Source organism: Rhipicephalus microplus, chromosome 5, assembly GCF_043290135.1.
Source record: "Rhipicephalus microplus isolate Deutch F79 chromosome 5, USDA_Rmic, whole genome shotgun sequence".
Taxonomy (NCBI): domain Eukaryota; kingdom Metazoa; phylum Arthropoda; class Arachnida; order Ixodida; family Ixodidae; genus Rhipicephalus; species Rhipicephalus microplus.
In genome coordinates this window covers 7,250,697-7,273,553 of record NC_134704.1, presented here as the reverse complement: position 1 = coordinate 7,273,553, position 22,857 = coordinate 7,250,697, and the positions used below count along the sequence as shown (strand labels likewise).

At 43.3% G+C, this 22,857-nt stretch overlaps 1 protein-coding gene across 20 annotated transcripts in view; it reads left to right on the top strand.

Moving 5' to 3' along the window:
- Nucleotides 1-22,549, top strand: part of LOC119175062 (uncharacterized) — a 106,405-nt gene extending 83,856 nt beyond the window's left edge. For all 20 annotated transcript variants that reach the window (XM_075894773.1, XM_037426262.2, XM_037426261.2 and 17 more), the window contains 5 exons: nucleotides 486-775; nucleotides 4,546-4,840; nucleotides 11,152-11,714; nucleotides 20,178-20,386; nucleotides 21,510-22,549. In XM_075894773.1, the coding sequence (XP_075750888.1) occupies nucleotides 486-775; nucleotides 4,546-4,840; nucleotides 11,152-11,714; nucleotides 20,178-20,386; nucleotides 21,510-21,523 (1,371 nt within the window). In that variant the 3' untranslated portion in view covers nucleotides 21,524-22,549. The remainder of the gene's footprint in view (nucleotides 1-485; nucleotides 776-4,545; nucleotides 4,841-11,151; nucleotides 11,715-20,177; nucleotides 20,387-21,509) is intronic.
- The last annotated feature ends 308 nt before the right edge of the window (nucleotides 22,550-22,857 follow it).

The following is a 22,857-nucleotide window of genomic DNA, read 5'->3' as shown; positions in this document are numbered from 1 at the left end:
TTAAGTGAATGGAAACGGCACGCTAATCGCTCAGTTGATTCGTTGCACCATTCTTGGGAAGCATGCACATGTACATTGGAGGAATGTAGAGGTCTTTGGCATTTCATCAATGATGGGTTACATTTTGAGAAAACATACTAGATTTAGTACACCCCGCATGTAGTAGTCTGACAACATAATGCTTAACAGCATGTTGCTGATGCAGTTAACCAGGTAGCTTTGCCAGATGGGGGCACAGCTAGCTGGTGAACCCCCAACTTGTGTTGGCATCCTCACCCCCCCCCCCCCCCTTTTCATTGCCTGTTCACCTTCTATCACTGATTAGAACAAATGAGTGGGGGACAACTGTGAGCACAAATTATAGCAGTATTTATGCTGTGGTGGGGTACTTGTGGTGATAACTACTCAAGTCAGGACCCTTCCCCCCAACCTTCCTAAAATGAGTGACTGGATCTGCCTCTGAATTGTGCATTAATATATGCTAGGAACTGAAGGCTCCAGCAGTGACGGGGGAGGTCCTTGCCACCACTGAACCTGCAGAGGAGCAGAAGTCAACTGTGCCCCAGCAGACCACTGGTGGGCCTGACAGTTGCACACAGCCAGCCACACAAGGCCCTTCAGACCCAAGCACTGATGAGGGCCAGCCCAGTAAGCCAGCGCCACGTGTGATCTCTGAGGAAGAAGCACGGGCCCTGCTGGCTGAAAAGCGCCGCTTAGCACGAGAGCAGGCCGAAAGGGAGGCTGAACTGGAACGCCTGCGGCAGGAAGAGCTCAGGTGGGTCAGAGTGCATTAAAGGAAGAATCGACAACTGCTCGATCGGAGCACAAACTGCAAGGATATTCATCTGGATTTCATAGAAAGAAGGCTGTTTAGTTCACAAAAAGTCAGAGCTGTGCGAATAGCACAATTTCTGATGCAAAGCCAATTCGATTTTTAAAGTGTTAAGTGTGAAGAGAGACGGAGTTGAAAGAAGGGCAGAGGAAGAAAAAAAAACAGGAATAATCGACCGCAGCATGCTGTGAGGGCTCTTCGAGGTGATAAGCCTTTGCAGCAGCACCAGCGCAGCTACAGTATACTAGCGTGGCTCTGGCCACTTGGCAGTCGCGCGCACTTCAACATGGCATATGCAATCCTGAACTGCACTTAGTTTCTTGTCAGGAAAAAGAGCGTGGTCGAGCTTTCTACGGATATTGCGCTTGCTAACTTGTCCGTAACTTTAAAAGCTTTAAGGCTTTATGACATGAGCTTTTGCTTTTGCTGCCATTGCGCAGTCTTACGTAAGCGTGGTGGTCTTTCGATGTCCTTGAACTCCTGACTGCAAATGCAAACTTTGTATCACGTACGCTGTTCTTGGTTCAGTGCATGAGTGTGATCTTTTTGAAACCCAATCATCACGTCTTGGACAAACTTTTCATGATAACATGCCGTACGGCAGGCGAGGCCTAATCAGTGTTGGTTACGTTTCGGTAGTGGTCGTGTGCAACCCAAGTTGCAGTTTAAAATGGAATCAATGAAACTCATTTGCTGTGGCTGTACTCGAAGGGAAGGGATACATATCATTAATGAGCACTAGCATGGCACGTGTAGCATTTTACTAGTGGTTCACGATTCGATTGCAATGTCTTTAAAATTGGGTGCGTGCCCGTGAAATGTTACAACAGGTGTCATTCAAGGCGCAAAACTTTGAACGTGATTCGATGTAGTTTCTGTGAGGCCAATTTCCTCAATGGTGCTTTCTTTTGTTAGACCTTCCCTCCCCCCTCTTTCACGTTCATTTCGTTGGCAATGCGAGTCATCTTTATGCAATAAATTTTTGTAACATTCAGCAATGTTAATGGTAGTAAACATTATGCATCACATTTTTCAATTCTCGGACACGGAAGGCTGAATGCTCAACAAAATTTGGGCAACTGCAGCCCGTGAAAAAGGTTTTGGATTATAGTGCGGTACCACTTGTAGTACGGGAATTTGCAACTCTCGCAACCTGTTTTATTTATCTTATTTATTTATCAAATACTGCAGACACGCAGTCCAAGCAGGAAAGGCAATAAAGTGGTACAACAGTGACATGTTGAGGAAAAAATAAAAGAATAAAACAAGAACATTCACACAGACCTAATTTCAATATGTTTGGCAAAATGCTATCAAACAAATCAATAATAATAATAATCAGCATTATTATGTCAATTCAATTATACAATTCCATTCGGTTATTTTACTGTACGAAGGAAAAAAGAATTCTTAAATGTGTTTGTTCTCGCAAAGTAAAGTGTTAGTGCATTTTGTCTGCGTTGACGCGTGGTTCAAGTTAATAGGGGGTGATAGATAGAAAGATGAGTCTAGTTGTGAACTGTCCATGTAAAGTAGTTTAAGAAATTCCAGTCGCTGCTTCTGTATTCTCATCTCCAGTAGTTCAATATGGTTAGCTTTCATGAGTTCTGTGGGTGAATGTATTCTTGAGAATTTGCTAAATATAAATCTAACTGCTTTTCGCTGCACTCTCTTGAAGTTATTGATATAGAAAGCCAAAGCAACGCATGATGGTGCTGCTACTTTAAACAGGCAGCGCTATCTCTGGTAGAAAAGCAGAAATCGGGGATGTATATAGCGCGTTCTCCCTTCCTGCCTACGCGCTACCGCTTGCTTATGCGCTTATGCAGAGCGCACATTGCATTTGAGTCAGCTCGCAATGTACCGCTTGCAGTGCGTCTTCAAAGAGATTTCAGAGCTGGACAAGCTGGACAAGTAATAAAAAGGGTAAAGCTTGTTAGTCACATTTATGATGTGGAGCAGACGATAGAAGATGAGGACGCCCGACTCATATAAAAATGCATTTCTAAGGTCCGTGACAATACCGTGTACGACACATGCCTCGAGCTAAGTCTGATTCTGTTGACATGAAGCCGTGATTACTATCAATGTGCTCTGTTGATGTTTGTAAAAATCATAAAATAGTTATTCTGACGTGGTATCTAGCAGTTGTAGCCATTTACTATCAAATGCAAACGTTTGTGGCATGCTAAAAATAAATTAACCGTAAAGTTAAACGACTAGTCATAGCATTAAAATGTGTAAGAAATTTAACCCCCGTATTCATAAACACCCCTTGACTTCAACTTGACTTGAAAACACCTTCAATGCAGCATGTTTGAAACGCATCTGTGCATTTGTGCTGCATTGAAGTCTGTGGCAAGTCAAGCTCAAGTTAAGAGGCATTTCTGAATACGGGGGTTTGAGTCGTGCCCTGCGTGCTGTGGGAGCATGACCCGCTGACTTCTCCGCGAGGCAGCAAGCTGAGCTTTAATCAGTGTGAGTCAAGTTGAAGTGCTCGCCTTGTTTTTTCTGGCTCTCATGTCGTGCTTGCTCTATCTTTTGCAAATGAGGTTCGGCGTTCGGTTCCCTGGCAAGTCATGCCGGGAACTGATACAGCTTTTCAAGCGGAGGTGTTGTCTGCATTGCTGTGGCAGCCCATGACAAAACAATACTTCTGACCTTGCCGACGCTTCTGTGGGTCGCTTATGCCTTTGCCGAAAGGCAACTTTGCGCAGCGAGCTTCTCGTTTAAGCGCGCCAAACTGACGCCACGGCGCCAAAGTTTCTTGCATTGACTGCAGAACGCGTTCTGCGCATGCTTTCGCTTAGGTTAAATACACTGAATCGCATTGTCGCTGCTCCGCAAACTTGAGGTTTGGTTCCCTTTTAGATTAATATACGGCTCCCAAATGATACATGCAAATTCTAGTTCAGTTTTGGTTAAGGTGTTATGGCATAGCAGTTTTTCACTAGAAGGTGCTCTTTTAAGTTTGTGCCTCGGGAGGCATAATTTTCCATATGCTGATGTGCAAGTATTACTCATGTGGGCATTTCATGTTAATGTGTTGTTAAGGGTGGCTCCTAGATACTTGTAATTTGGTTACGTCATGCATGAGGGATGAATCTAGTTTATAAGTATAAAGCAAAGGTGATTTCTTCTGTATCATTCGCAAGTTTTAAACAGTCTGTATAGTAATTGTAATGTGAATAAAGAAAAGTGGACGAAAAGATAACTTGCCACTGGCAGGATCCGAACTTGTGACCTTCGAATAACCTGTCCGATGCTCAACCACTGAGTAATGGGGGCAATCATCCCCCTGTATTTCGAATGTGGAACACTCGCCGTGATGGCAGCGACATGTGGCGCTGACTGTTCATTTAAAATGCCCATTTATACCCCGTAAAATGGACGAGAGGATGACCGCCACCATCAGGCAGTCGTAGATCATTGGACGCGTTATTCGTAATGTGCAGGTTCGGATCCTGCCAGTGGCAAGTTATCTTTTCTTCCACTTTCCTTGGCATAATTGTCTGTTGTGTCTAATAAAGAAAACGGGTTTCTTTCCTTCCACTTCTTTCCTTCTTGCACGCAGTTGTCATTCGAGATTATTACGAGGTGCTGATTTTTTGTAACTCTCTCAGTTTAGGCAAGCTCTCGTTGCCAAAATGGTGCATGAAATCTCATGTGCTCATTGTTTGAACAGGCTATCACTGAGGATGGTGTCTGTGCAGGCGCCAGGAGGAAGAGCGTTTGCGACAGGAGGAGGAAGAACAGCGGCGTGCCGAGGAAGAGCAGCTCCGGCTGGCCGAAGAATTTCATCGTCAGGAGGAAGAGAAACTTCAGCGGGCCATTGAGGAGCAGCAGAAGCGCGAGGCCGAGGAGCGTGAGCGGCGTGAGCTCGAGGCCCAACAGAAGGCAGAACGCGAGGAACAGGAGCGCAAGGCTCGCGAGGAGGCCGAGAGGCAGCGCAAGGAGCTCGAAGAGAGGCTCAAGCGGGAAGAGGCCGAGCGGGCCGAGAGGAAAAAGGTGTGCTTGCACTCTGAAGGAGAGTATTTGACACGGCCAGTGTTTTACGAAAGAAGTTCCTATCTGTATGCACTCACTAGCCATCTTCTTTCTCAATACAGTCAAATCTCATTGAAATGTAGTTGGCTGGGAACGACGTTTTGTACACACTAAGCGATGTATAATTAACCGTCGGTGCCCGTTTAGTGGCAACTTACCGGTCAGAAAAAAACGCCGCGATCCTCACAAGCACGCGTGCACACACACGCAGGCACGCAAGCTTTATTTAAGGACAGGCAGCAAAAAAGTTCGTGATCTTCACTTGCCGCCGTGGTGGCCTTGCCATGACAATGGCATCTTCGAAATTGGTGAGGCCGCAAGCCAGCCGGTCCATTAGGACCGCGATGCGGCCCTATTTCCGCCTGTTTCGGCACATGCGATGACTTTTCTTTTAAAAGCGGCATCGTGGTGCACTCGTCGAGTTTCTGGAGCCTGCCCTTCCATGCCGTCAATGCTAATGAACTACAAGATGACGAACTCCTCAGAACACGTACGAAGTGCCGCACATGGGAAACACATAGGCAGAAATGGCCGGCGCGCCATGCCGAAGCACGTAGGGGGCGGCCATTTTGGAAATGCCGATGGCAATAGAATGACTGTATTCATTTTTTTTTTCGCACTCGATTTTAACGCGCATGCGATTTATGAAGTCGCTTAACCGGAAAAAAAATGCGCGTTAGATTCGAGTAATTACGGTATGCATCGCATAGAAGCGCACTGGTAAATTAGGAAAATTTCCCATTTTACGCAGTTCAGTCACCAGTGCACAGACTAGTCAGTCAACATATTCACTTAGCTTACAGTAGGCTTTTGATAATGCAGTCTTGAAGTGATTGCAGGATTTTTAAAATTATCAATGCAAGCGACTCTCATTAACTCTTTTGTTACCACGCGAAAATGCTTGTTTTTTATATGTCATGAGAAGATCATTTTTGCCAGTTGGAAACATACTCCAGCACGCATTGCAGCATTCCAAACTTTGCACAAGGAAATGCTTTCTAAAAAATGTATGTTGTAGAGCAACAAAAATATTTTAGAATGAATAAAAAAGTGTAGAATTTTTGGTCACAAACTGGTAAACAGTGCAATAAAAAAACACTATATGTTCAAAAATATTCAAAACAAAAAAATTCAGAATATACATTTGGTAGATAAATGATTCAGGAATGGCATAAAAAATGATGAATGTTGTACAAAAATGTTTCTCTTCACATAGACAAAGAAAATCAGAGCCGCGGTGCTGCTTCGTTGCTCGTGCCATGCGGTGAAGCATGGCCTGGTTTTTTTTTTTGTAAGACACAAGTGTACTTGTACACTTTTTCTCAGTAAACTTTTGTTGTGCTGCAATAAGAGCCTCCTGGTGTTCCAATAGGGGTAGATGGATACCCGTTATGTGAATAATTTTTCTATAATTATAAAGATATCCAATGAACTTCGCTATTTCATCTAGCGTCACCTCTTTCCATGAGCCACCTTACGCCACATAGGTTGGTGTTCCAATATATGCATCCAAGCATATTTTTTGGTATATTTGTGCATATCGTATTAAAAGAAGGACAATATCGCGAGCAGTTCCAAAAAGTTTCGGACTGCTTGGTAGTCAGGGCCAAGATGTGCTCCAAGGGCCTTCTTGTTGTTAGGAGAAGCTCTGCAGCCAGCGCCAGCACACTGCGCCCCAGCGAAGTGTAGACCATGCACGTAACCAGAGTAGCTTTAGGATTGTGAGCAAAGGTCAGGTGCTATTCGCGCTTACGGTGAAGTAAACAACTTGATGTAAAAAAAACAAACCCATGAACGGCTGTGGATGTATCAGGCCGACGCGAAACATTGTCGCCATAAAATTTGAAGCTAAGGGACTGTCATCCTCTAATGCTAAGCTCGTCGTCACTCGATTAAGGTGGGGTTGCAAGACAATTTCGAGCAGCGCATGTGTTTTTCAGCGCTGATGCGCACCCATGCGTACGTGACGACGACATCATAGGAGCGACTAGTGACACTAGATGCGACCCTATGTCTAATATAATGATGCAAGCAAAACCAAAGCTGATGGAAAGGGTCATGAAAGTCACTTCACCACTTTAAACATGCGGCAGACCTTTGCAAATATTTTTTGTAGAAAGAATTTTTCCTGACTCCTAGGATCCTAGGAACAGCTTTCTATTGAATATATGGCATAAATTTCTGGCTATCGTTACTGCTCAACATAGCCAAGTTGCGAAGCTTACACTTTAAGGGAAGACGCTCCTCGAGAAAACTTTTTTTTATTTATAGTCATAGACACTTGAAAATTTTGTTATTAATATAGTTTTTCATGAAGATTTCGAAAATGCAATCATTTTTTGTGTAGCTGCTATAGTTATTGAGTTATGCCATGCACAATAGCAAAATGTTACATGTTTTGTGAGTACTCTTATGTACTTAACTTTCTGTATTAGAATTGTGTCTGTTCCTATTTGATTCTTGGTAGATTGTGAAGTGCAAATATCTATCCAGATATGTCACAGAAACATTGGAACCAAGAAAAAAAATCGTATGAATGACTTTATTTTCAATCTCACTTGAAACAATAACCTAATATTTTCACAGCTAATTCTGGTAGGAATTGCAATTTTAAGTAGATATTTGCATTCTGCATGTGTTGAAGAATATGCGTGCCAAGTTTCGTTACTTTACAATCAGCTAAATTGTCTAAAAGGCTGCCCGGAAAACATGAAATTGTCAAAAAAAAATGAAATTGAGAAAAACAAGTTTGAAAGTTTAGAAAGTTGGCATTTATTAGGAAACCATTTTTTTGCAATAAATTGGGGCACAATGAAAAGCAGCTTGCACTGAATGCTCGGAAGACCGAGAATCGCACAGCATTGTGAAAGTTGGTCATGGCCTGCGCCTATAGCGCGTGCTGCCAGAACTGCCTTCACGTTTACAGCAAAGCTATCACGCGAGCTGCCGCTGTCGAAACGAGCGCTCGTCCCTTGGCCCCTGGCCGAACTAGTACGTCTCGACTCGTGCGTGAATGAAAGTGTAGATTCAGGACAATCGGTATTTTCACAGCACAGTTCGAGAAATGTCAAAAGTCCTTTGCGCTTTCCAGCTACCTCTCAGACACCGAGTTTCCATTCGCGGCAGATTGGGCATTGCGCACCAGCGACAAGGGCAGTCAGTGCATCGATTTCGCAAAGCAGCGTGTTGGCTGTAGCAGCACCTACTGGTCTACGTTCACTCTTGGAGAATCTGTTCTTCGTTTGGGATGCACTGACGGATTCCACGGCAGCGGCTATTTCACAATCACTGTCGCCACGGGGTTCGGTGTCAGTGTTAGGCATATCCGAATTCGGAGCGTCGGGGCGTTTGTCGGCGGTGACATCGACGTTGGCTGTCGCTTTGGGAAGCGTTCGACGTCGTTTCCCACGATACCTGGGGCGAGTTCCGAACTTCAGATTATCTAGACTGCGCTTCTTGAAGCTTGCCATGACACAAAACTGCAGAGAAACGCCGAACAACTTCATTGTGATGTCCAAGGTTTCGCTCTTCTGCCGGAAAGATAGGAGGGGGAAGATGCAGAACGCACCGCCGACCAATGGCGGAATCTCGCTGCTTGCCGCGATATTCAAAACATGTGGCGTATGCATTGTTTTTCTTGTTTTTTTGTTTATTCTTTGTGAAGATACATTTCTCATGTCATCGCTCCTTGCTTGGAAGCATTTTTAGATCATTTCTCGTGCGAATTTCAGCTTGATATTTTCAGAAGCGGAAGATTATAGTCCAAGGATGCCAACACAACCGGAAAAAAAATAAAACTGCGAAAATTTTCCGGAAAACCGCGACTTTTCGACCCATGTCTTCCTTTAAATCAATATTAGGCTTGCAAAGGTTTCTTTTTTTTTTCTTTCAATGCAGAACTTCGATCTTACTGTAGCATAATCACAAGGGGCACACACTTCTGTCAAATTCGCCAGCCTAGTGCACTTTTCCAACAATACACGCACATTAGTTCGCGCAAAGGTCTGTCAAAAATCACTATGTGGCAAAAATGGGCAAATTCAAATTGATTCTGAAAGTTGAGTGGCTGGACTAACTACTAGAAAGTGCTGGGTGCACGAGAAACAAATTTAACATGCCAAAATCGATGATCGAAAAGCGTCGATCATCGATGATCGATTTGGATAGGCGTGGTAACAAAAGAGTACGAGGGGGACACCCCACTTATAAACACATTATTATTTTAGGTAAATATTGATCAAACTTGCATCCTCTATGTATTTTGACATGCTGATTTCAAATATTCAATTATTTTTTCTATGCAACAAGTACTTTTCAAAATATTGAGAAATTCATGTTTTTTGCATTGACTAATTTGGAGGTGAATATATAAAAGAATCTGAACCACGCAAGTATTTCATGTACAGCAATCTAAAGCAATGCAGTTGTTCATGGCTAGATGTTGTGATGCGAATTCACATATTTATGTCAACGATCACCGTTGGACAATCACTGTCAGACGGCACTTTGAAGGGAGGCACACGCTTCTGAAGTTCAAAGCCAGAATGCAATTTGGTACAAACGCATTGTAGCCATTTCGAGAACCTTTCAGCAAGATGTCGTCACATTCGTCGATAGAATAGCATTAAATCATACACGAACAAAAAAGCTGGCTTCAAAACAGCGTGGTCACACATGCCAGCGAACAAACCCAGAATCAGCAGCATGCGCGTTTCTGCCGAGCGTGTTGCCGAGACCGAGACGGTTGACCGCGCTTGTTGTGGCGCCACCAAGAAGGCACTGATGAAGCTGCAAGGTGACTGATAATGGCCCGAACATTATCTGAATGCACTGGGATTGCGATTTTCCACGTGTTGCGGGGACAGTCTCAGCACCTGTATATTTTTACACTGTTTTACTGCCATAACTTCTTGCGCCATGATGGTTTGCTGCATCGCTGCACTTATTGATGCCACAGTGTGCTGTAAAATGTTTTCAGTCTTTTCAAGAAGTGTGGAGATTGGCTGATCGATGATTTTGAACTTTATGCGATTGCGGCGATGCCTTTACTGGTAAACGTTAAGGGGAGATGTGAGTTGAAAAACGCAATCACGTATATTTCGTTTTCATTTGCTTGCACAAGTTTAGTTTCCCTACTTTCACAGTAAAAAAAAACTGAAGATTGTAATCAAACTTGAAATAGGTTAAAATCGTTTTTGAAGAACACAAGGTGGCTACTAAAAACTAAAAAGTCCCCTGGCAATATTAACCTGGCCGCTCGCTATTGTATTTCGCAATTAGTATCTAACTACAGCCACACGCTCAAAATAAGCACGACTGCCAAGCTCTTATGATGGAAGAAACCATATCAAAAAACATTTTTTCCGCACAAATGAGCTTAAAAATGCGTTTTTCTCTAGATCCATCTTGGGGCAACTTCTTGAGTTCAGACTTAATGTTTTTGGTACTTATGATTGCCAGATCAGGATGAAATCTCGCTAACATATTTCTTAAGTGGGACCATGGTAATGAAAACTATTTTGTTGTTTATAGAGACAAAGTGATAAAATTTGGCATGCATATGTCATTTGTTGTGCCAATATAAATGAAATCGGTTCTGAGCTATCTAGTGAAGCTGTACCTGATAGACTCTCATCGTCATCCCAAAAATAATTATTTAATCAGTCATAAGTCTGTCAAAATTTTTTCATCAGGATATTCAGAAGAGCCGATGCTGTGTATATAAGAAAAATTGAAATGCCCTGGGCATATTTTTCTACTAACAACTTTTACAAAAAGCCATTTATAAAAAAATCTGTATGGTGAGCACACAGATATGGACAGCTTTACGGCACTCCCCGATGTCGCTGGATTTAATTGCAGAAAACCGAATGGCTGTATTTTCATTTGTTGCAAAATGGCACAGGGGTGACTGTCAGCAACTGCTAAAAAAATGAAAGCTGAGAAAATGGAGCTAGAGGCTAAAAGAATAGAACTCCATAGGGAGCTGGCTTTATTTTTTATTGAATAAATGCAGCTTTGTGGCGACCTTGAGCTCTGATCTGTCCTCTACGATGATGCCACTATGGTGGCACTGTGCCACCAACAGCCCCACAGCAAAATTCTCTCTTTCTCAACCTCTGCTACGTATTTCGGCCTATATTTTACTATGATCTGACATATGGTCTCGAGATTGCAGAAATAAATAATTGAAAAATTGAACATTTTGACTAAATTTACCCTTCCTATTGCCGCATCTCCCCTTAAAGTTTGTATTTCACTTGTGCACGCAGAGGGTGGAAGAGATAATGAGCCGGACACGAAGGAGAGGTGCCAAGGACAACCCAGCCGGCAAGCTGGCTGGAAGTGATGCACAGGCATCACCTGAGCGGGAGAGCTCTCCGTCTGTGTCCGGCCGGTCTTCGCCTCAGCTTTCGCAAGACAAGTTGTGCGACGACAAGAGCCCGGTGACGCAGCCACAGCACAAGCTAGAAGCAGGGCCGCAAGCGCTAGAGTCGGAAGCAGCCACAAAAGAGCCCGAAGATAGGGGGGAGCAGCAGGGGATGTCTCTAGGAAATGTAGCAATGCTGGCGGCTGGCTCGCCGGACTGTGTGAATGGTAGGGAAACAATTGTGAAGAGTGTTGATAGTTCGGTGGACTGCAGCGGCGACGCTCAGGGCGATAGCAGAGTGGTGGAGGAGCCCATGGACCAATCTCCTCCTCACGGCAAGTTTTTCTCCCCTCCCTCTGCGGCGAGCGAAGGGACAACAGTGCCACAGCCGCCACCATGCACCAATGGCTACGGCTCGCACCACACCAACGGTGGAGGAGGTGACGGCATCATCAATGGCGTTGGGTGAGCCTCTCCTTGCTTTTTTGCGTTTCATTGCCCCTGAACTCTTCAAGCAGCGGTTGAGTTGAGGGTTTTATGTTGAGCCAGGTGGCAGAAGTAAACACAAATTTAAGTCCATACCGGAACTATGATTTTGGTCAGTAATGATCTCAATATCAAGCATATTCTTCAGATGTCTCTTAGCTGAAGCTGAATCGAATTATTTTACTTACCAGCTTGGTTCTTCGCCACTTAGGCAAGTCGATAGCTATAAATACTTAGGTGTTACAATAACAACTACCTTATCCTGGAATAAACATATATATATTATTTCCTCCTCTGCATTCAGAAAACTTTGCTTTGTAAAACATAAGCTTCATAATGCCCCAAGCAATGTTAAATTACTGGCCTATTATTCTTTAATAAGACCTAAATTAGAATACGAAAGTGCAGTATGGGACCCATGCACTCAAACTAACATCAAGTGCCCGGAAAGAATACAAAGGAAAGCCGTCCGGTTCATTTTTAACAAGTCCTCACGAGTCGACTCTCCTTCTGAAATAATGAAGGCCAATGACATTTCCCTTCTTAGCACACGTCGAAAACACGTAAGAATTGACCTTCTTTCTCTTCTTCTGAACCACAAACTTGCGATTGACCCATCGCCGTACCTGAGATCGTTATCAACCAGACCCACAAGGCATCATCACGCCAAATCTCTAACACCCTATTTCTGCAGGACAGACGCTTATAAGTTCTCATATTTTCCACGAACAGTCTCAGATTGGAACGGAACAACTCGGGCATCCTCAAAGAATCTATTTCTCTTTCGCTCTAAATAGAATTGTCCTGAAAATTCAGGTTTCCGATCTTTTATTACTAGCATTTTTTTTTTTTCGTTTTCTTTTTCACCTTGTATGTGCTGTACATATTGTATACTTATGTATTCATTACTTTCTTGGCTTGAACAGTGAAAATAATTGTGTTTATTTTTTTGTATTTATTAAGTATTTATTTTTACTTTATTCGCACGACATATGAAGTATGAATTTGTGGTGTTTTTTTTTTTTTCTCTTTTGTCCGGTACATGTATCATTATGAAATAATTTGCTATGTCGCTCCTTGTGTTCACTATGAGTGAAACACTCACCCCAAATAATCTTTATGCCACTTATTGTTTCGACTATGTCCCCTTGTAACTGCCCACCTGCCTGGACCGAAAGGTCTGCAGTATGTAATAAATAAAAAAATATAAATAAAGGCATCTGAAATATGGGTACGGAATGAAGTGGTTTGTCGTATAAGTGGCAAGAGTCGTTGCAGTCTCTAGGGAGAGTGAGCCAATGGTGACCCTGTCTTACTATTTCGCACGTTTCCTTGAGCCATTTTCTTTTTTAGAAACTAGGCTTAACAGGCTTGTCTGAGCGAGCTGCTGCTGAATAACAAAACATTGTATGTGATGCTGTGTTGTCACCCTGAATTGACACAAAAGAGTCAAATTTCACCTTTCTCTCTGTCTCTCTTATTTTTATAAGGGGTGAGGCACTTTGTGGCCAAGGCTTGTCAAGTCTCTGCATGTCAAGGCTACATTATATGGCAACGTTTGAGCAACGTACTGTAATGTGAGACACAAAAACAGGTTTAACCTCGTTGATACGTTTAAAAAAAAAATAAAAGGAAGATGAACACATGATCAAGGAAAACGTACAATCCAAATTCAGCTAAAATTGAGGCTGACAAGTCTAAATAGAAATGTAAAAACAAACATTCAATTCTCTAAAACGTAACTTTCTTCCGCTGCCTTTCACCCTTGGAAATGAAAAGCTCCTTCTGCACCCTTATTCCTTATCCACTTTTTCATTGTTTTTCACACAAAATAAGCTTTGTAAAGCTTCCAGTCCAGCTAGGACTTTGGCGAAGTGAGCCGGTCACCGCACACTTTAGTTCTCGCCACTATCTTCTGGTGCCTCGTCCCCCGCCTCCTTCGTAGCGTTGCCCCACACCACCTTCGCAACGATTTCGGCGAGATTTTGCGGCTCTCAAGTCGAAACATTGTCGTCTGTCGAGACTAACTCGGCAAATGGTACATCGGTGCCAGTGGAGAGGAACTCCTCATCGATGTTTTCGTCGATGTCAGATGTGCACGCCCAGGGTTGTTTTCGCTGCGTTCGGTATCCTCTGATGCTAGCTGCCGTCGAAAACCGCACTTCTTGAAGCAGCTGCTAACCTTTTCACTTGTCACACTGTCCCAATAAAAGCTCGAGTAGTGTATCTAGAAGCGACAAGTTGCTGGCGTGGTTCTCAGGGTCATCGCCACGTGACATGCGAGCAATTAAGCGCCAATCCAGTCCAAGCCAAAGTGGCAAGTGCGCGTTGCGACGTGTTAGTACGTTGTGTCCGTACTTTTTTTGCACTAAACAATGGTAACAGGGCCGCCGGTAGGCATTTTGGAGTCGACGAGTTATGTGTTCGCTACTGGAGACGGCAGCATGGACAGCTGAAAGCCGCCAAGACTTGCTGGGCCTTTCGTTTGCCTTGAATGGTGCAAGTTTATTTTGACAGAAAGTGGCTGCGGACGATTCTGTGTTAGATGGCCATCAGCCCAAGGTTGACATTGTACGCTAATGCTATGCCTGCAAGCTTTGTGTACGGTATTAGAAAATTTTTGTGCCGAAAATAAATCCTGTCTTGTGTTGAACCTGTGTTTTTATTGTTTAGTCTTGATTAGTACTTCTTAAAGCATTTGGTTAGTTAACAGTGTGGGAATCCCGATTTGCGGCCACTTCGTTTATTTTTTCTTCCGTTCTGTTTGTTTTTCTACCGTCTAATTTTCGTCGGTCTTCCATGAAAAAAAAGTGTGAGGAATATGCAAATAAATACAGGGTCCCCAAATTTATTGCCTAGGTGCCAGCTGAGAAAGAAAACCACTGTGTTGCAGAAAATAACAGGCATTTTTTTAAAACCGTTTGAGGACTTAGACAGCTCTGACAGGTTTGTGTGTATGTGTGCAAAAAAATCGTCATTGCCCCGCCGCGTCAGTCGGTCACTTGACCTTTCACAAGCACGCGAGAGCGGTATTTTTCACACCTGAAGGAGAAGTTTTGCCCACGGAAAGTATCGTACCACCACAGGTTGCCGCAATGCCGAAAATTGCTGCCGAATAATCGTATTTTTGGAGAAGGTATTAAGCAGAATGTATTAACACATAGCTCTATAAGGCATTTCTAGTTTTCGCGATTTCAAGTGTGGGAGCCGGGAAATCATGTTAAGTGGAAACGTATCAACGAGCTTCGATTGTGACGGAGCACAATCGCGTGCGAGCAAAACACCTGCAAGCAAAACACTTTATACTTCAACGCAGACATTATGGACCTAGCATTGTCGTCGACTCTTTATATCGCTCATTTTATTAAATTGAATGCGGCAATGCTTGGGTAGCTTACGGTATAGTCTAAACATATGTGACACTATACTCCGTTTGCTTCGCTCACTTGTCATGATTCACTTAGTGGAGATGCATAGGTTTTTAATGGCAACGCATTTCTTAGTCAAAATATGTCGGGCATCCAGCATTCTCCGCACGCCGACAGGTGTGTGGACAGCTTCGCTCTCACTCCCTCTCCCAAAGCAACAGCTGCGGGTGCGCATGCTTATCCTCGCCCCTAGCAACCAGAGAGAGTAGGAGAGGGTAGGTGCAGGTGCTTCGCCGCTCGCTCTCCTCCCTGCGCCTCACTCTCCCCTCATCTCGCTGGGTGGTCTAGTGGCTAAGGTACTCAACTGCTGACCCACAGGTCGCGGGATCGAATCCCGGCTGCGGCGGCTGCATTTTCAATGGAGGTGAAAATACGGTAGGCTCTTGTGTTCATATTTGCGTGCACGTTTCAGGTTAAACCCCACACATCAGTCAATCAATTGATCACTTTTTGTTTTCTTTTGTTGTTTTACTTCAACAAAATTCCACAATGCAATTCCAGGCTTCCATATTTAATGCCATGCCGTGAACACATTCTTAAACATTTTGATGCATTTTCAGAACATAAAAATACGTCTAAAAAGTCTAAAACTTGCGTTGGCACCACCACAAACCACTGCTTTTTACTAAGCGTTGAGGCTGCCATTGCTCTATTATGGTAGCGCTGAGACTGCCCTGCTATTGCAACTGGCTTGCTTCTGAGCCACGCCCTGCTGCGGTGGTCTAGTGGCTAAGGTGCATGGCTTCTGACCTGCAGGTCACGGGATCAATACCCGGCTGAGGCAGCTGCATTTTCTAAAATGCTGTAGGCCCATGTGTTCAGATTTCGGTGCTGTTAAAGAACACCAAGTGGTCGAAATTTCCGGCGCCTTCCACTACGGTGTCTCTCATAATCATATGGTGGTTTTGGGACGTTGAACCCCACATATCAATGCTTCTGAGCAACTGACAGTCTGAAGCTAAAGCTCAGTCACTCAGTTTATTGAGTTTCCTACTGTCTGCTGCTGGGCACATTCGTGGAATTATGGCTTTAGTGACGCCAATACTTTTGGTTGTTTTTGTGCTTGGCCAGTGTGGTCACTGGTCATAGTGACTTCATCCACATTATCAACAAGATCAGCCAGCCGTGACTACTGGACAATAATAATAGCATAGAATAAGGCATAAGTTGCTGCTGCACGATACCACGCCTCCATCTTGGCATTGCCTAATGTCTTTCGACGGCGAACAGCTAGTGTTAGCGTGTTAGTGCAGCTGTTAGGTTCACTCACAAAAGTCGTAGTGGTCATTGTTCCAGCATGCTGTTCAGCATGGCATCGCTATGCATGTGTGAGAATTGTACCATGATATATGAGGCTGGGAAAGCAGCAGACACTTTAATTTTGGGAGTAAAAGTTTCTTTTGCTAGCTCAGGTCACCTTTTTTTTTTTTTTTTCAGTTTCACTTGAATGAAATTTTCACTTCAACGAACTTTTTTACACATCCTGTCTCTTTCGTTGTAGTGGAGTTTGACTGTACGATATTTGAAAAAGAAGTTCTCAAAGGGGCACATTTGGGGAGAGTGTCCCCCCAGCTTAAGCACAATAGAGGTCCGGACACCCCCGGCTCCCCTATGATCTACGCCACTGGTTCAACACACTCACACGTATATTTAATTTGGGATAAGTCTGGGTGGCTCATTTGTATTGATTGTTTAGTAAAAATCATTGAACTTTTGCGCACACCTGAAGTAAAACATTTCAATTAGTGATGATTTTTGACCCCACGATGTGCTCCAAAACTAACTTGCATTGCTCCAAAATGCGCCTTTGGTGCCCTGAATCTGCTTCGAAACTCCCTTTTGCCACTCTAAAGCTGTTTCAAAACACCATTATTCCAGTTCTTCGAGCTCATTTGAAAAACTGAATTTCACTTACAACCCTGGAAAAAGAGGCTGTAGATAATGTCTACGAAAGTCTATCAAAAGTTATACCTATTAAAAAAGCTGCAACATGCATCTCATGATAAACATATTGCAAACATCACGTTCGTTATGTTGGTGCTAGCATATTCAGCCATTTTTCGGATTTCCTATCAAGTGGCTCTTCAAGAAGCTGGAAAGGTTTTGGAGGCTGGTGACACGTCTAATTGGAGGCTGGTGACACGTCTAACTAACCACAGTCATGTGATATAATTGTGTCGTACTAATGCTGATGCATTATGATGTTTGTTCTTCTCAGATCCAATAGAAATGTGGAACAAACTGCCTAACACTATTGTTCTAAACGATGTCGCTGACTTAGGAAATGCAGTTCAGGCATATTTACAAGAGCTTATAACTTCAGTTTTTCAGTGCCAACTGATAAAAGTGCCTTCATTTTCATACATATTTTGGAAAATGTCAGTGACTTGTTCTGAACAGCATTTAAGTAAATATTGTATTTACTTGCGTAAATCATTGCACTTTTTTCTTTTTTTAAGAAAAACCAATGAAAAGGAAAAATTTTTTGCAAAAAAGAAAACAAAGCAGCCACAAATCGGGATTCTCAAGTCAGCAACCAACTACAGTCGAACCCCTTTTTAAGAGACACTGATGAAAGATACAAATGAATATAGGAGTGTGCCAATAGTAATATACGAGTATATAGGAAGATGCATGTGAGGTACCGTGCTTATAAGAGACATGTCATATAAAAAACAAGAAGTGCTGCCCGGAGCATGCCTCTTATAAATAGGTTTAAATGTACAAGGTTTGAGATGCACGAATTAAGACTTATTTTGAAGGGGTATTGACACAATATTTTGTAGCAGGATAGCCTGTTAAATCGATTCCCGTGAGCATGCATGTATCTATGAAATATCAACAGCAAATATAGCTTGGAAGGTATTTTACTGCAATTTTGAAGTTCGGATCAAAAGCGACCTTATGGGACGAACACACACGCAGGCACGCGCACACACGCACGCACACGTATGTACACACACGCACACTCATACACACACACACACACCCTTACTTCCTTGACGTCATAGCGCTTGTTTTCTTTTGTCGCATTTGTTCCAGTATTCTATACTCCTTGGCTGCTGGTCGTTACTGTGTGCCTGCTGTACACACATTGCCAGTTTTTGTGTTGGGGCACACTGCGATCCGGTTTTCTATACGAAAGGACTTCGTAATGCAGATGTGCGTCATAGTTCTGTGTGCTGACGTGGCTGAGAACTGTACGCGTTAGATGGCGGCAGTTGCACACAGCGGCTTGTCATTTTTGGAGCTCTCTCAAACCGAAACTGAAACGGGTTTGTAATGAGAAGCATGTTAATAATTTTCTGTTGGGTGCTGCAGCAAACGACGTGCCTTGTTATGACTAACAGGCCCCTAGCAGCACATTGCAGCAAAGAAATGCAAGGCCCCAAAGCTTTTGTGGCAGTACTCCTTTAACAACAGAACCACAGGTTCAACACAAAGCAGGATTTATTTGCAGGCACTGAAGCCACTAGGAAATAGTGTCTCAAGGGTCTTAGTGCGGGGACTCTTGTGGTAATCAAGAAGGGCCGCTTCAACTTGTGGATATTTCACAGTCTTAGGCCCACGGAAGGCCTGGTGCATCTTGTTGGTAGGTTTCAGCTGCTTGTGCTGCTGTCGCCAGTAGCGAACACAAAACTCGTTGACCACGAAGTGCCTGCCGGCAGCCCTGTTGCCATTGTTTATGGCATCTTCGGTTGTGGTGCACTGGCACCGTAGTGGTGGCAGGAAAGTTGCATCAAACACCGCCCGAGTTTTATGCCCCGCTACGGGCCAGACAGACATGTGAACCACAAGACTCGAATCTACGACAGCAGCTACGTCAGTAAGAGATGCCATTCAGCAGATAACAGTTTCCTGCGTCCTATTTGTACTAGTAATAAGATAGCAAATGACTGAAAACCAAACAATGAGAGACACTCTCCAGATGCTATTTGTCCATGGGTGCGCGTCTGTTCTCCAGATGGTTGTGCTGCGTCAGTTTTGTACCAACTCGACTAGGGTTACGGTAATTTTCACATCACCTTCGGTGTCCAGTGAAATTCCGGCTGCTTAAGTAGCCTTGTGCGAGTATGGTCGGACGATGTAAGGTTACGCATGTTTATCCGTCCGGCCCCGCCATGTTCTGCGGCAGCACCAGTTGTGAATTACGCCTAAAATAATAAAACAATACTGCCTTGTATGCTGGTGCTCGCGGGCTGATGGGATTGCACCAGCTTTACCGTCGGCCTTCGCGGTGGCGTGCACTTGTTTTGTGGCCGGCCCAGTCGAACATATGGCACCGCACGCGTGGTGCTCAGATGACGTACAAAGAAAGCGCCACCGGTGCCGCCAGCCGTAGATGTCATTAGTGTGTTACCTTGAAAGCAGCTGTGTAGTTTTAGTATCGACACATAGTGTAACCACAAAATGGACACGACATACACTTCTACACTAAAGCTGCACGGACAAGCAATTCTAGCACTGGCATGCTGCAACGCATATTTCCGACTTTCGTTCGCCTTGGTTTGTTTGGGGGCTTCATGCGTAGATCGTGTGCATAATACTTGAGATGGTACCAGGCTGTCGTGCGCTGTCATCATCAGTGTTTGGAAAAAGCAGACAAGATTACTGCTACAATTTTCGGGGGTGCATTAATTACTCCAGGAAAAAAAAAAAGCTAAGCATGTTTTTGTTGGCCCAATGCGGAGGATGCGGGAATTATGCGAGTGCAAGAATGACGCAAATAAATATGGTATATGATTTTATTGTGGAGTGTCAATTATATTGTTCGATTTCGTACAGTTTACTCTTTTTTATATGTGTAATTGTCTATCCTCTCTATTATGACCCTCTACAATGGTTAATAAATAAATAAATGAATAATGCATAAATAATCTTAGCTGCTCCATTTCTATGCCTGCAGCGTGTGCTGGATAAACATATTACGCTTGTTATTCTGAAATTGGGCTGGGTCCAGTAGTATGTATGCCGCAAGTGAATCATGTCAATAAGCGGGTGGTGTACTTGGCAGGTCTGAGAAAGTTGCCGACTTGCTGGGTCTGGACTCTCTGGGACCCCTGAAACCTGAAGTCTTGAACACTGGAAGCCAGGACGAGGAGAATCTGCGCAACTCGGGTGACATCAACTCCAATCGTATTGTGCCCACCGGGAACCCACTAATTGGCTTTGAAGAAGACAACCGGAATAGCAGCAGTAAAGGCCAAGATATGCAGTTCACCGGTAAGGGCCATGAGGAATACTGCTTCCTCGTAGGCACGATGAGCAAAGTGGATGAAGCAAGGGAGGCTCGTTTTGTTTGTTGTGTGATGAAACTAGCAGACAATAATAAAGCCCAGGTCCTAGTTTTAATGTTTTAATGTGGCAGTTAGGAGCTAAATCTAAAGAAATTAAAAAACACAACTTGCCGCTAGTCTGGTGTTCTATCGATTGAGCTAATACAATGGCTGACCTCCTGCCCACTTTATTGGCTATTTTTTTCAGTTCATGTAAAACTGGTACTGTTAGCCAGCACCGCAGTAGTCTTGTCATGGCTTGGGGGGGGGGGGGGGGGTCTACTCATTATTGGATTGAGCTATTTATTTTCTTGTGCTACCCTGTTTTTTGGACATTTTTATTGCACCTGTGTAATGCAAATATTTGTCAGTTATTGTATTTCGCACAAAATGTCGAATTTCGGTGCAGCAACATTTTCATGTGTTTAGGTAAACTGCTGATTTTACCACCAGCTGCATTGAGGTTTAGCTTACCAATTTTTCACCAATTTTGTGCCACGAGATCACAGCATCATGACTGGCTGTCGAATAATCTACTGGCGACTTGTGCACTAAAGACTTGTAGTCTTGAAGAGGAGAACAGTGTTCATAAATAAAGAATCTTCTTTGTTGTTGTCGATACATATTGAATTTTGCTGAGTTATAAAAAAAAAAACACGACAGGAATGCATTTTCTCAACCCATTTGAATGAATTTTTCAGTATTTTGAACACTTATGGCTGAAGTATACTTATTTGTGAATGTTCAATGTACCAAAACATTTATTCAAGTGGGTTGAGATCATCCATCTTTGCCTTCTTTCATGCAGTTCTCATCATTGTGTGATTCTAATTCACTTGGTAATTCTTAGATTAGTCAAAATCTTCCTCTGAAAGGAACAAAATGAAATTCTTGATATCTTAACAACTAAACAACTATACATATTGTTCAAGAAAAATAATTGCATATTGGAAATCTGCTCATGCATAAAAAATCATGGTCTTTTAAAAAGTAAGTCAAAGTATGCTGGCCCTGAATATAATAACCAGTGTGTGGTCACAGTTCTTTTCCCTCCCTTTTCTGTTCTGCAGATTTGCTCTCGTAATTGACCAGAGCTGCAGACTTCCTGAGGCAGTTGATCCCACCCCAAGCCTCCGTGTTGAGAACGAAGGAGCCCCAACGACACTAAGAGGTCGGACACTCTCATTAGAGCTGGCTTTCGTAGGTAAACTTGTCGCCACGCCGCTCCTGCAAAAGCTAGCGTTTTTAAAAAGAAAGCTGCATATTTTAAAAGATGGCTTTTTTGTTCTTGTTTTTTTTTTTCAATCAAGCTGGGTGGGGTTTGTGGAATTTTCTAGGTTTTCAAATTATTTATCATGCAGCATGTGCATCCCAGGGTGAAGAGACTGTGGGACTTTTGTTGACGTTTTAAAATGAAGAGGGCCTCACTTTTCTTTGTTTCACATGTGCAAATGGAGAGCGTTGAACTGAAACATAATATTTAGAACGTTCTAAGGTAACCAAGTTACTAATTGTTGGTTTCCTAGCTATGCGGGATAATAATGGCATGTTTGGACTACTTTAGTTTGAACGTGTATGTGAAGTGTCGGAAAATGCTGGTGAACCGTTATTATTCGTGTTGCTTCAACATGAACTTATCAGAGTAGGTGCATTTTGCGACTGTTTTGACTCTTTGTGCTTCTTTTTTAGCAGCTTAAATTCACACCAGTGCTCTTTCTGTGTACAGAGGTGCCGTTAGCCCAGAAAATTCTCAGCATGCCAGTGTAAAAACTCTGGTGTTTCGTGCGATGGCCAACAAACAACTACTTGTGTAACAAGAGCTGCATTGAGCTCTGTTGTCTTGCTTGAACGCAAAGCCTTGTGGTCTCGAACGTGTCTGTAAATACAAGCAGCAATTCTTTCTTTTCCTCCATTCTTTTTCTTACTGCTGAGAGACACCAGTCTTCTATGCCATGCCTAAATTATTTTTAGCATGTGAAGTGGGATGTGCTCTCTTGTTTGTTTTCTTGTTTTGTAAAAATGTAGGTAGCCACTTTGTGTGCTGTTGTTTTCTTTTACCACACCTAACTTCTGTATGCTGTATAGTAAAATAAAAGAAACTAACACTGGACTCCCCTCTGGTCTTTCTTATTGCCTCGTCAAAGTCACCCAGGATCTGCTGACTCGCTCAGGTTGATAAGTGTGAGTCCTAAGCAAGAGGATGTATCCTCAGTGAGGCCGGTTAATTTGAACTGAAGGAGCTCGGCATGTGTTTTTTGCTTTTCTTGTTGTTTGTGGGTCAGTGCGAAGCCAGGAGATGGCACTCCAAAGCCCTTCCCGATATATATACAACCCAGTTGTCCTACTGTGAGGAAGAAGCCACCCTTATTTCATAGATAGCCTGGCATTTGCGTTAACACCGCAAAAGCATTTCATTTT